This window comes from Pituophis catenifer, unplaced genomic scaffold (assembly GCF_029215685.1).
Source record: "Pituophis catenifer annectens isolate HBS135680 unplaced genomic scaffold, rPitCat1.0.hap2 SCAF_6, whole genome shotgun sequence".
In the NCBI taxonomy this organism is placed as follows: Eukaryota; Metazoa; Chordata; class Lepidosauria; order Squamata; family Colubridae; genus Pituophis; species Pituophis catenifer.
The window spans coordinates 74,657,937-74,672,151 of record NW_027256886.1 but is presented as its reverse complement, the minus strand read 5'-3'; the positions used below and the strand labels follow the sequence as shown (position 1 = coordinate 74,672,151).

General features: G+C 40.5%; 1 protein-coding gene across 1 annotated transcript in view; it reads right to left on the bottom strand.

Annotated features, from left to right (window-relative positions):
• The window catches only part of PALD1 (phosphatase domain containing paladin 1), a 128,676-nt gene that overhangs the window by 88,512 nt on the left and 25,949 nt on the right, over positions 1-14,215 (bottom strand). The window contains exons 2-7 of the mRNA XM_070946305.1: positions 10,339-10,533; positions 9,053-9,155; positions 8,500-8,679; positions 7,913-8,077; positions 6,030-6,190; positions 1,730-1,805 (exon numbers count right to left, since the gene is read on the bottom strand). Coding sequence (XP_070802406.1) covers positions 1,730-1,805; positions 6,030-6,190; positions 7,913-8,077; positions 8,500-8,679; positions 9,053-9,155; positions 10,339-10,533 — 880 coding nt within the window. The remainder of the gene's footprint in view (positions 1-1,729; positions 1,806-6,029; positions 6,191-7,912; positions 8,078-8,499; positions 8,680-9,052; positions 9,156-10,338; positions 10,534-14,215) is intronic.

The following is a 14,215-nucleotide window of genomic DNA, read 5'->3' as shown; positions in this document are numbered from 1 at the left end:
CAGGTCTTGGGATCCCTTGGTAACAGAGCGCCTGCAAAATAGCTTTAGTGTATATAAGTTTTTAAAGTCTTCCTTAGTTTTGTTATATACATGTTTCTTGCTTTCTACGTATATTTTAAGATGTGTCTTTATTGTTTTGTTTTTATTGTTCCCTGACCAAAATCACATGTGTGATGGGTGGCTATATAATATAGATCAGGGGTGTCATTGAGGGCCGTATCAGGGTTGTGTTTGACCTTGGGGGGGGGGTTGGAGGCGGTGTGGTCAGGGTGGGCGTGGCCAGCTCTACATCTGTGGTGGCCCAGGTGAGGCTGTGGGGAATCCTCCTGCAGCCCTCTGCCAGCGAAAATGACGCTCAGGAGGGCTGTGCGCAGCCCTCCCGAGCTCCGTTTTCGCTGGCAGAGCACCACGGGCCGGTCCTTCGTTGTTTCCAGGGTGCCCCACAGGCCAGATCTAAGCACTCCGTGGGCCAAATCCGGCCCGTGGACCTTGAGTTTGATATCCAACATAGATACTGTAGATAGACAGACAGACATAGATTAGACAAATGTAGCAACTGTAAATATAACCTTAACTCTTAATATCCTATTTATGTAGCTGAATACACAGAATAGCAGCTACTAGCAAACAAATAAAAATTATGCACTTGTTCAGTGTGTGTGTGTGTGGGGGGGTGTCTGTCTTTTAGTTAGTCTTGATGCCTAGAAATTGCTTAGATAAGGCCCTGTAGCTTTCTTGCCAAGATTTTGGAAGTGAATTGCCATTGTCTTCTTCTTAGAGCTAAGTGTGTGTGACTGGCCCCAGGTCATTTAGCTGGCTTAGTGCGTAAGGTAGGACTAGAATTCCCTATTTCTAGCCTGATACCTTAACCATTACACCAAGATGACTTACCTTTTAATCTTATGTAATTTTTTTAAAAAAAAATCTTATATGAAGTCTCATATTATTTTAAATGTCAATCTTTTTTTTAGAAAAATAAAACATTCTCCCAGGAAAATATGCATAAAATTGCAACTGAATGGCGTATTACTTCCCAAAACGAAGAAAGCCTCTCTTCCTTCTCTTAATCAAATTAACTTAACATATTAAACGCGGCTTAGAACCTATCCTGTAATTACTTTAACGCTGAATTGTTCCCATAACACTTTACATATTTTTAGTATCTCCCAAAACTGTCTCCAGCCTTAGCAAAACAATGAAACGTCCAAAGTAAACACTGGCACTGCAACTAGCAACTGGATGCCCATTAATTAAATTCAGTATTGTAGATTTGATCCAACCCCAAAAAGCTAAACATTTATTTGAATGGTTTTCTAATAAACGGGCCTTTCAGAGCTTAATTTCTGGCTGGTTTGTGCAGTGATTCTTTTTACAGTGTGTGTGTGTGTGTGTGTGTGTGTGTGTGTGTGTGTGTGTGTGTGAAGGGGATATTATGCCTTTTATGTTTGGCACAACAAAACCGTACAGTTAAGTCATGAGCCTAAAGCAAATACAGGCATCTAGCAAATGTGTGTATTCAAATACCAGCTAGAGGGATCCAGAAATAGACACATGAATCTACACTTGGCAGATGTAAATACAGAGGGGGGGGGCAATGTTTGTAGTATATCCACCCAACAGGAAGAATTTCCAGCTTCTTCTAACAAGCATCTCGCATGTGCTTCCTTTTCCAAGTCAATTTATTAAATAAAAAACAGCTTGTAGATTAACATCTGGAATAAGGCCTTACCCGGAGGAAACTGATGAAAGCATCAAACTGTGTTTCTAAAGGCGCTCTGTCTACAGGCAAAGGCAGCCGATGGTACCTGCCGAGAAAAATGAATTATTTCCAGTTTTTGGGAAAAAAACCACCCTCGGTCAACATTGCAGGCAAGCTTTTGAAAGTGTTCTCGGATAGAGACATTTAATTCAGCACATTGGCATGATGAAAAGAAGGAATTTAGGCGTAATATTGCTTTCTTGTGTGAATATTTCAATTATACATTTCTGAATAAAAGCCAGGGCTTTATTTTAAACTATAGAAAATTTTAACCCTGAGAAAAAGCCATGCTTTATTCAATCATGTCAGTTGAAAAAGAGTTGCTGTTGTTAGTTGCGAAGTCGTGTCCGACCCATCACGACCCCATGGACAACTTTCCTCCAGGCCTTCCTGTTCTCTACCATCCTCTGGAGTCCATTTAAGCTCACGCCGACTGCTTCAGTGACTCCATCCAGCCACCTCATTCCCTGTAGTCCCCTTCTTCTTTTGCCCTCAATCTTTCCCAGCATTAGGCTCTTCTCCAGCTTCCTTCTCATTAAGTGGCCAAAGTATTTGAGTTTCATCTTCAGGATCTGGCCTTCTAAAAAGCAGTCAGGGTTGATCTCCTCTAGGACTGACAGGTTTGATCGCCTTGCAGTCCAAGGGAAAAAGGGTACAGTTTGGCTAAATTTACAGAATACATTAAGTCAAAACTGAACAAACAAAAGGTAGTCCTCGAATCACGACCGTAATGGAGTTCCTATTATAGCAGTGTTTCTCAACCTTGGAAGCTTGAAGATGGGTGGACTTCAACTCCCAGAATCCCCCAGCCAGCACTGCTGGCTGGGGGATTCTGGGAGTTGAAGTCCACTCATCTTCAAGCTACCAAGTTGAGAAACACTGTATTATAGTCATAATTTGTAACAATTATAAAGTGGGTCATCATGTAAGCGGATCTGCTTTTTACAACCTTTTTTGGAGCCATCACTAGAATAACGGAATAAGAGTTGGAAGGGACCTTGGAGGTCTTCTAGTCCAACCCCGTTCAAGGAGACTCTCTTGTCACCGATGGACATAAACAGATTGATCCGCCTAGGATAGGTTGGCATGCAGTGTAATTTGCCCTCCGTGTTCTATTTCGACTTGTCATTTCTCAAATGTTTATAGTGCCCTGCCTCTTTTGATGGGGAAACAGAAGGGGCTTCACTGACTAAATAAGGCAAGGTGGCAGAGACATATGGCAAGCAGGCAGCTTCACTGATTGGTTTGGTAGCTTCCTGGAGACCTTTGTGTGTAGGTCACAAAGGTGGAGGAGCAGGTGAACTCTGATAGGTGGATAAGGGAGGAGGGTCCTCTGCTTGGGAATTCTCATGGCTTTATGACATCATCCCTGCCGGCTAAAGTGACAGTTACTGTCAGTTATCAGTTATCAGAGGTAAGATGCCTTTCTAGAGGTAAGTTGCTCTTCAGTGGGGCTCCTGGACTCTGGGGAAGCTTCCTTCTTTTGAGAGAAAAGGCTGAGAAGGTGCCTGAGGTTGAGAGTCAGGGTCAGGATCAGGGGGAGGAGGAAAGGAAAGGGAGAGTGGTGGGATTCAATATGTTTTACTACCGGTTCTGTGGGTGTGGCTTGGTGGGCATGGCTTGGTGGGCATGGCAGGGGAAGGATACTGTAAAATCTCCATTCCCACCCCACCCCAGGGGAAGGATACTGTAAAATCTCCATTCCCACCCCACTCCAGGGGAAGGATACTGTAAATCTCCATTCCCACCCCCCTCCAGGGGAAGGATACTGTAAAATCTCCATTCCCTCACCACCCCACTAACCTGCTTTCCAGCTCCATTCTCCTATGCAGGGCAATAAAAGAAGACCCAGCCAATCAGCTGGGACTCGATCAGCTGAGACTCGGGAGGCAGCAAATAGATCAGGGGCTGTGCCAGCCAGAGGTGGTATTTGCCGGTTCTCCGAACTACTCAAAAGTTCCGCTACCGGTTTGCCAGAACCAGTCAGAACCGGCTAAATAACACCTCTGGAAAGGGAGAGGAACTGGCATGGGGGATGGGAGGAAGAGTATAAAAAGGGAAGGAGAAAGGAAGATGGGGAACGGGAGGAGGGGCAAAGAGGTGGAATGGGATGGGTAGGAGAGGTGATGGGGAGAGGGTTAGGACAAAGGGGGACAGGACAAAGAGGGAAGGGAAGAGGATGAAAAAGAAAAGAGGAGAGGGACGAAGAAGTGGAGTAGGCCCAGTAGGAGAGGGGAGGAAAGGGAGACAAGACAGGAAGATGAGGATAGGCACAAAAAGGGGGGAGGGGCAATTCCAATTTCTTTAAATTGATAAAACCAGAAACTTTTCTTTTGGGCTTCATGGGAAAAGGCCCAGGAAGGGGGGAAATTGGAGCTTTGATGTTATATATGTTGACGGCAGCAAGAGTACTTATTGCACAAAAAATGGAAAGGACACTTTGATTCCTATAATGGATGAATGGTTACAAAAGCTGATTGGAGTTAGCAGAAATGGCTAAACTGACTGTTTTGAGCAAAGGAAAGAATATAAGTAAGTAGTTTTGTTTATACTTGGAAACCGCTTCTGGACTGTGTGCTTGAAGTGGAAAAAAATGATTTGTTTCTAATTGGAAACCACTTCTGGACTGTGTGCTTGAGGTGGGGAAAAAATGAAACTTTGATTTTGGGTTTTACTGATTAGATAGATTTGTTGTTATAGAAATTGTTAGTTTATACTATTATGGAAAAGTAAAAAGTGGAGGTTTTATGTTAATGCCTTATTGTACTGCACCAGAGGAAGTCGGACGTCTACGCCTTTTTTTCCTTTTTCCTTTCTTTTCTACATTTCTCTCTTCCCCTTTATCTTTCTTTTGTTCCCTATTTGCTTTTTTATTTTTTGTATTTTATATTATAAGCTAATATAACTATCATTAAAACTGTTAATGAAACTTTCTATCCCCCCCTCTCTATCTATCTATACACACACACACACACACACACACATACATATCTCAAATTTATATTTCGCTGATAAAGAAATAAAGGGAGACTTTTATTTTCATATATATATATATATATTTATATTATATATATATATATATATATATATAAAGAATCCTCAGTATGACCCATTTATTTGTACTGCAAATTAAACTTGCCCGGATGAAGAAAAAAAAAGAATGGAATGGAAAAGGATTAGAATTACAATAGGAACTACAATAGTATTAGAATAGAATTAGAATTATAAAATTACAATAGAATTTACAATATGACAAAATATAATAGAATTAGAAAGAATAGACCAGAATTAGAATAAAAAGGACAGAATAAGAATTAGAATAGAATTAGAGCTACAGTAGCATTAGAATAGAATTATAGAATAAAAAATTAGGATAGAATTTGGAATATGATCAAATATAATAGAATTAGAAAAAAAACAACAGAATTAGAATTAAAAGGAAAGAATAAGAATTAGAATAGAATTAGAATTTGACAGAATTAGAATAGAATATAAATAGAATATAACAGAATTTGAGAGAATACCTTGTTTCCCCGAAAATAAGACCCAACCGGAAAATAAGTCCTAGCACGATTTTTCAGGATGCTTGCATTATAAGTCCTACCCCCAAAATAAGTCCTAGTTAAGATTGTCAGCCAGATGGGTGCATCTAGTACCGTATTTCCCCAAAATAAGACCTAACCAAAAAATAAGCCCTAATGCGTCTTTTGGAGCAAAAATTAATATAAGATCCAGTCTTATTTTTCAGGGAAACACGGTAGAATCAGAATTTTATTAGAAAAATATTAGAATTGGAACTATAGAATGAGATATAGAATAAATCAGAATAAAATTACAATTAAAATTTCAATTCTATACAATCAGTACAGAAGAAAATTAGAATGGAATAGAATTAGAACAGAATTACATAGAAATGAATTAGATTTAGAGCAGAATTAATATTAGAATTAGAAGATAAGGTATAGAACTACAGCACAATTAGAATAAAATAAAATAGAATTAGAAAGAGTACAATAGAATTAAAATTAGAATAGAACTGGAATTAGAATAAATTCTGATCATGTGACCATGGTGGTGCTGCAATACTCATAAGTGTGAAAACCAGTAATAAGGTCACTTTTTTCAGTGCTGTGGTAACTTCAGTCATTAAATGAATAGTTGTAACTTGAGGACTACCTGTAATGTTTTGTAATCCTAGGTAAAACAGAGAATGGTGGGTGGGAAAATAAGATCCGAGTTAGTACAATTATTCTCTTCCACTGAAATTTACCTGTAAGATGGCAGCAGGAAGACAGGCCTCTTGTACACTTCCTCTGTCACTTGGATGTCTTCTTCACAGAAGATTTTGACTGAATGCGGCTCATCTTTGAAGTGTTCAATGTCATTGTAGACGTAATATATATTCTCACTCAGCTGGGCAAAGTCATGTATCTTCAACAGATAAATCCAAGAAACCAACCTGAGAAGAAGCTTGCTTTATAAAACATTATCTACAACCTGCTGACATGCAGTTTTCTTCCTTAAGACCTACTTGCTGACTTTGCTAAATGGTTTCCTTTGTAGAGATACAAAGGAAAAGGCTCTGGTCCTACTCATTTCAAGTTGCCCATGCAGACATTATAGGAGCAATATTAAGATTGCGTCATAAGACTACTAAAATACCAAAATAATGCCAGATAGGCTTCTATTATGCTGTGCAGGTATCTAAGATGGAATCTCAGTTCAATGGCACAGAAATGTTAAACTTGCAACCATGCAAGTTGATAGCCATTCTCATTCCCAAATTTAAACCCCTGAGAAATATTTTGTATGATTGTGATGACTCCCCCAGATGCTTCCCCAGATACCTCTCCAGATATCAGCTGGGAGGAGGGTGAACCAGTTCCGAGCACGTCTAGAGGGGAGTTGGTCAATGGCTCCGAGCAGCCATCTGAGAGGAATTTGGCTGAAGCGCAGCTGCAGCAGGACAGCCCTGAGGCTTCAGGTGGGGAAAGCATGGGATGAGGAAGAGGAACTGCCTTCTGCACTTGATCCAAGAACACGTAGGGCAGAGAAAAGGCAAGAGCAGCAAAGGTCAACCAGATTACTCGTGAGGAGGCAGCCTTGCCCTTCTTAATGGGTTGCATCAGAATCTGGCTATTTAGCACAGCAGACAGATGGAGGCAATGCTAGGAATGATGTGTTCATTTCCTAGCTGTGTGTTTCCCGTCTTGCTTTAGATTGACACAGTGCCTGGATTGTGCCTTGTGAACTCTGGACTTTTCTTGCCTCGTGAACCCTCTTGTATTGGGATTTAACTTTGTCTGCTGGGTTTATCTTGTTTGGGAAACTTTCAAGTGCCTTGTGGACTCATTGGGCATTGCTTTGTGGACTAGCATTGGTCTGGGTTTGGCTTGACTTAATTGGGACAGTTCTGGGTTTCTGGTGAAGCGAATTGCTGGGGACTAATAATAAAGCCACTAAATCACCATTACGTGTGAGTGAGTGGGACAGCAGAACTATATAGTAATGTAACTAAAGCTGTACTACTTTTTTAAAAGCAATGGGAAAATATAAGTTAGAATACTCAAAATAACACATTATGAAGAAAGTGGAAGTTATAGAATAAATGATATTACAGGTAGTTCTTGACTTACGACCACAATAGAGCCCAAAATTTCAGTCATAAGTCATTGTGGTTGTTAAGTCAAGACATCACACGACCAGATTTGATTTTACGACCATATTTACAATGGTTGTAAGTCTCCAAAGTTGTTAAATGAATCATGTGGTCATTAGACAAGCCAATACAGTTGTTAAGTGAATTCCAGCATATCCAAAGGTTGGAGTTTTTTGCCATTGTCTGCCAGAAAATGACAAAAAAAATAAACAAATATCACAAATCGTGAGCATGTGACTGCAGAATGCTGCAATTAGTTGTAAATGTGAGCCGACTGCAAAGAACTTGAAATGCAATCACATGATTACAAGGAGGAGTGGGCAGTCATAATTCTGATGATGGGTCATCAGTAGCTTTTTTTAAAGTCCGTTGTAACTTTGTATGGTCATTAAATGACAATTCGTAAATCGAGGATTACCCATAACAAAAGTGGGGAAATATATCTCAAGCAAATCTCAAATGCAGTGCGCCTTCTGGTAGCCCTCAAAAATCACCTCTTTTCGAATAGAGACTTCCAGGTCTTCTACTCTGACTCTTCTATGCAGATCGTGTAGGTTCTCCTTCAAGTTCTCCTTTGCTCTTGGAGTGTAGGGGATGAAATCATTGTCCATACGCAGAAAAAGTACAGGTTCTTCACGAACGCAAAAAACAATATATTCCTGCTATGACAAAGAGAAGAACTGTGTTGGCTAAATTCTCAAGAAAGAGTGGAGAAATGCTGATTTACGTACAAAGCTTTTCTTGTCTGCTGGGGTGGCGCAGTGGTTAGAGTGCAGTACTACAGGCTACTTCTGCTGACTGCCTGCAATTTGGCAGTTCAAATCTCACAAGGCTCAAGGTTGACTCAGCCTTCCATCCTTCTGAGGTGGGTAAATTGAGGAACCAGATTGGTTGGGGGCAATAGGCTGAAACCGCTTAGAGAGGGCTCTAAAGCACTGTAAAGTGGTATATAAGTCTAAGTGCTATTGCTATTGCTAAGCAGAGGTGTCCAACCTTGGCAACTTCCAGATTTGAGGACTTCAACTCCCACCATTCCCCAGCCAGCCATGTATCTCAGTTTGGCTTTCTTTTATACACAGACCTTATGACCATCATTCTGAAGTTTCTGCAGGACTTGCTTGAATCCACCAAAGCTGGGCTGCCCCATCCCAAACACAGCATATCCTCCTTTGGCCTGCCGAAAGTTGGGAGCCCCACAAGTGCTGGAAGTATTCAGGACATCTACTTTGCCATATACATCATGGACCATAAAATATTTCCCCTACATGGAACAATAACAAAAAATGGAGAGATGTCAATGTGCAGAAGAAGGCAGTGAAGTAAATGGTCAATTAACATCTTCACAAAAATAACAAGATGGCTAATCTGCAGAGGACCAGGCAAATTCACAGAAGACAGTCCTATTATGGTCATTGTCTATTAATGCTCAATAATAAACATTCAGCAATATTATGGTGCAATGCACCACTCGTTAAGACAAGGAACCAAAATAGGAAGGCTACATCATGTTTCTTGGCCTCTGTTGGCCATTATGAGAAATGCGATGCTGATCCTTTGGCCCAGAAAAGCTCTTTTTAAAATGTTTTTAATCACCACATCCTTCTGAATATCCATGCATAATCCGCAACATTCACCTGGACAAGATAGTGTTCTGGAGTAGCTTCTGTAATCCGCCCCACAGTATAGCTAGCTTTCAATAAGTCGTCATGTATTTGAAATTCTTCTTTGCAATTGTAGCTGTAAGAAACACAAGACAGAAATTGAGTAGCTGGTTTTTCTGCAACTAAAATGTTTTCTGTGATTAAACAAGCATCGTAAGATTCCATTGCTTAATTTCCTATTCGCAGAAAGTTGATGCATCTTACCCAGATGCCACAAAATAAATGAACAAGCTCACAGCCATAAGTCAAATTAGATGTTATAACTGTACTATTTTTCACTGAACATATACTATACATACTGTTATGTAGTCTATACAAAATTACAATCCAATTAATAACATTAATTGCAACTCCAAGTTGTTATCTTGCAAAACTAAGATCTAGCTTCTTACAGTATATCATCCTATACCTTTTAAAACAATTAACAATACAGTGACATACATACACAAAAACTACACACACATAGTCTTATTTGATTTGATTATCTATGAACTTGGAACTGGATAACAAACAATTGTTATGTTGTGCTTCACATGGTCAACCATTTTTCCAACGTATTTGCCACCATGTGAAAATTCTCAAATCCCATTTCTGCTTTCCAGGATCCTGCTACTAACCGTCTGGCTGTAACCAATAACAAAACTATAAATTCTTTGCTTCAAAGTGTGTCAACTTAGTAAGGTTTGATTTTAACTTGCAAGTTTTATATGCCAACAAAAACTTGTTAATTATATTTTATGCTGTGGCTATTTTTTTTTTTTATTGGGGAATAAGAATAAGCAAGAGACTGCATTCAAACTGTCATACATAGGGCAGATTTCTGTGTCTGTGTTACACCAACGAAGACCACTAACTACTGACATCCTGGAGCTACAAGATTTTTCTCCAGTCCATTCCCATCTGAGATAACAAAACCAGGTGAGGGAACAGAATTCCTAACCATAATCCATGGCAAATGGGCTATAATCAATTTAGTAGGCGACAAGAAGAAATGGCCCGTTTTAGAGAAGCCTTTCTTAATTCATGTTCCCCAGATGTTTTCCAGATGTGCTATGCAGCCGTTGTCATCCCCAGGTATGAGTACCAAGTTCACACACTCAATACAAAACATGAAAGGACAAAAATGCTGGGCATCTTTTCTTAGCCTAACTCTTTATATAGACAACATCACAGCCCTTAGAAGACCAAGAAGCTGCAGAAGGTTGAAAAGCAAAAGATTAAAGGATCTGCAGAGAATATAACAGGTGGTTGCAACTCACGTAATGACAACAGGAGCCACCTTATTAGTAATGATAGACTTGGCTTTGTTATTGTGGAGGCCAATGGTCTGGAAGGAGTGGATGCTGAGGGAATGGTGATCCTCCATGGTTCCGCTGCCGTGGATATTCTCAAATGTTGCTGTTGCTACTGTCTGCTGAGCTGTGCTGGCAGTTGTACCCATAATCCACAGGCAACTGTACCAATAAAAATAATCAGAAGATGAATAAGCAGAAGGGGAAGGTTAAGACTTCAATAATCTGCAAAGAGGAAGAGAGGAAAGGAAGGAAGAAAGGAAAGAAAGAAGGGAGAGAAAGAGAGAGAGAGAAAGAGAAAGAAAGAAAGAAAGAAAGAAAGAAAGAAAGAAAGAAAGAAAGAAAGAAAGAAAGAAAGAAAGAAAGAAAGAAAGAAGGAAGGAAGGAAAGAGAGAAAGAAAGAAAACAAAACAAATATATTTAGGAAAAGGCAATCAAGATTTGTTTCCATGTATTTATTTATTTACAGGACTTATATGGCTGAAGAGCCAGCTGATGGCAACATCTAAGGGATGAGAGCATGCTCACCCTATCTAACCTAGTAGGACAGGCAGATACCTTCAACCAGAGGTGCTCCCACAAGTAACCTGCTCCTCTGCCACGTAAGGCTTTAAAGGAGATAACCAGCACCTTGAATTGAACCCAGAAAGCAACGGGAAGCCAGTATAGTTCAAGTAGCAGCGATGTTACTATTTGACATCGTTATCTTCCTCGTTTCAGAACTGGAGTTTTCAGACTCCGTTCAAGAAAAAAACTGGGGACTCCTCAGGCATTCTTCACAAAACCGTAGCTGAAAGGCATAGCTGATGTTGCATAGGAATGAGGAGCCCGCAAGAACGTTTCAGGCATCATTCTAGGGATTAAAATCCTGGCATTCTGTAGCAGATCATGAAGAAGTTCTTGGCAAATGAACCAGTGCTGAAAACATTGCCCAAAACTGGGGGGGGGGGGGGGGAAACATCACAAGCCAGTGATCTATTGCTGTACCCGGAGTCCATTCTGGCAACTCTGACGACTTGGAAGCCGTTTAATAAAACAAGGTAAACACTGCGTAAATAGTCTGGAAAGAAAGTATTTAGAGCCAACCATAAACCTGCAGTGTTGTGACTTGCAATGTGATCAGAGCTTCAACAAAGTCCTATTAAAGAGGTACTAGTTAAACCAGTAGCACACCAAACAGAGGTTTGGGCCATAACTTTATTTGTAGAAGTTGAATCAGCGTGTTTTTAATAGGTAGCAACTTGCTAGGTTGAAATCGTGCAAGATGGCCAAGTATTCTAAGATATTAACCATAAGTTTATTTTGGTATAAACACCTGCAAGTATCCACATGAACTGTCAGAGGTCTCCAGATCTTATCAACCATCTAAAGAACCAAACTTCCTAGTATAGTGAGTGTGTGTTTTTCATCCGGCTCCATGAAGTTTTTTCTCAGATAGAGAGAATTACTGCTTCCGTGTCTTATAATATGCATGCAACTTTGACCAAAAAGTTCTGCAGAAGGCTAAAGACGTTTCAACCAAGGAGACCCTCTTCTACTATTGCTTCTGCAACTCGGCAGAATGCCGTCATCTATTAATCCAAGTAGTATATATCAGTGGTGAAATGTAAAATTTGTTACTATCGGTTCTGTGGGCATGGCTTCCGGGGGGGGGGGGGGGTAATGTGATGGTGGGCGTGGCCAACTTTTTTTTTTTTTACTTTTAAAAGCATTTTAAAATGCTTTTAAAAGGCTCTGACGATCCCAGCTGAGTTGCCTGATCGTCAGAGGCTTTTTTTGCTTTTAAAAGCATTTTTTGTTTTTGCTTTTAAAAGAAAAAAAAAGCCTCTGATGATCACGCGGCTCAGCTGGGATTGTCAGAGCCTTTTAAAAGCATTTTTTCTACCTCTTCTGCCAAAGAGATTGTAGAAAAAATGCTTTTAAAAACCTCTGACGATCCCACCTGAGCCGCGCGATCATCAGAGGCTTTTTTTTTACTTTAAAAGCATTTGTAGAAAAAAGTGCTTTTAAAAGTTTTTTTAAAAAAGCCTCTGATGATTGCGCGGCTTAGCTGGGCATGTGGGGGGGGCAGGGATTTCTGCTACTGGTTCTCCAAACCGCCCACCACCATCGCTACCGGATTGAGTGATCCGATCCAAATTGGGAGCATTTTACCCCTGGTATATATCTTCAGTGCATCATAAATACAGCAGTGAAAGCCATCAGTAACTGTGATAAGTAGCGTGAAAAAAAAATTGAACCAAAGTACTCAAAAATGACTTGCTATATTGTCACAGAAGCAACAAATTGGAATTTAATAGTGCTTTATAGAAAGACCTGAGCTCAAAGGATCTTATGAAGTAGACCATTGTCTGTAAAACACAATCAATGGTTATGAATTTTTAAAATACCATAACCATGTGATTATAAATACCTTGTTTCCCTGAAAATAAGACCTCCCTGGACAATAAGCCCAATTGGGCTTTTGAGTGCATGCGCTAAAATAAGCCCCCCAAAAAATAAACCCTCCCCAAAAATATTAAAACACATGCACAGCCCGTACCTGCCATTTCCTCTGGTTAGGGTTAGGGAGACAGAGCTGGAAATCAGGTAAGACGGCAAGAGGAGCCCCGTCTTGCACCACGTGCCCTAAAATAATAAGACCTCCCCGAAAATAAGGCCAAACACTTATTTTGGGGTTCAAAAAAATATATGTCAGGGTCTTATTTTCGGGGAAATACTGTATTCGTTTAATAAGGAAGCCTGTGTGCATGTGAAACAAATTAAAATAGTTCTTTTTAAAGTTTATCATCATGAAAATTCTGCCCATCCATAGCGTAAGAAAGACCACTACTAAAACTAGAGTAGCAACCAGAATTCCAGGAACAATTTCATGAAAAGATATAAACAGCCAATCAAAACATCTTGTCTCATGTTAAGACAGATGTGATATACCATGACAGATTCTTTCATAGAAGATTGGGCAACCAATCAGTTTTCAGTTGTTTATTTTTAAATTTAGTCGTTTATTACAAGGGTCCCCAACCTCCATTCCATGGACTGGCACTAGGCCACGGCGTGCCAAAAACTAGGCCCTGCAAACAAGCTAAGCCCCATCCATGGGATACAGGCAGCACACAAACCACATCCCCTCCGGTCCACAGAAAACCTCTCTCCATCGAATCAGTCCCTGGTGCCCAAAAGGTTTGGGGGCCACTGATTTATTTGATCAATTATGTCTTCGCTTAAAAAAAAATGAGTGGCTATCTGTAGATGCAATAAGGGCAGAAACAGTAATGTTTTGCTGTCCATATCACGATGAGGTAGGCCTCATTGTGATAAGGACATGTTCAATCAGGTTTGCTCCTTGTTCTCCACCAATGCTGTTCTAAGTATCTCTTTTCATCTCCTTTAGATCCTCAGAGGGAGTTCCAGGGCCCTCAACAGGAAAGGTTGCTCAGATGCAATCTAGACACCCTCTTATTTCAGATGGCTGTGAGGACTTTGATTAGCAGACCCTCCAGAACAATCCCAATTGGCCAATTAGTTTCCTGGGCTGTAGACCAGAGTGGTATTCAGCCAGTTCGTACAGGTTCGGACAAACCGGTAGCAGCGATGGTGGGTCCCCGCCCTGGCATAATGCTGTCCTATTTAGCCATATTTTCGAGGCCGGGCGCATGCCCGGAAGTTGCATGAGCGAGCAAAGTGTATGCATGGAAGGCCAGGTGCATGTGCGAGCAAAGCACATGAGCGGAAGGCTAGGTGCATGTATGGAAGGCGCATGCACAACAAACTGGTGATAAGAATTTGTGAAAGCCACTGCTGCTGTAGATCCTCCAGAACAATCCCAATTGGTCCATTAGTT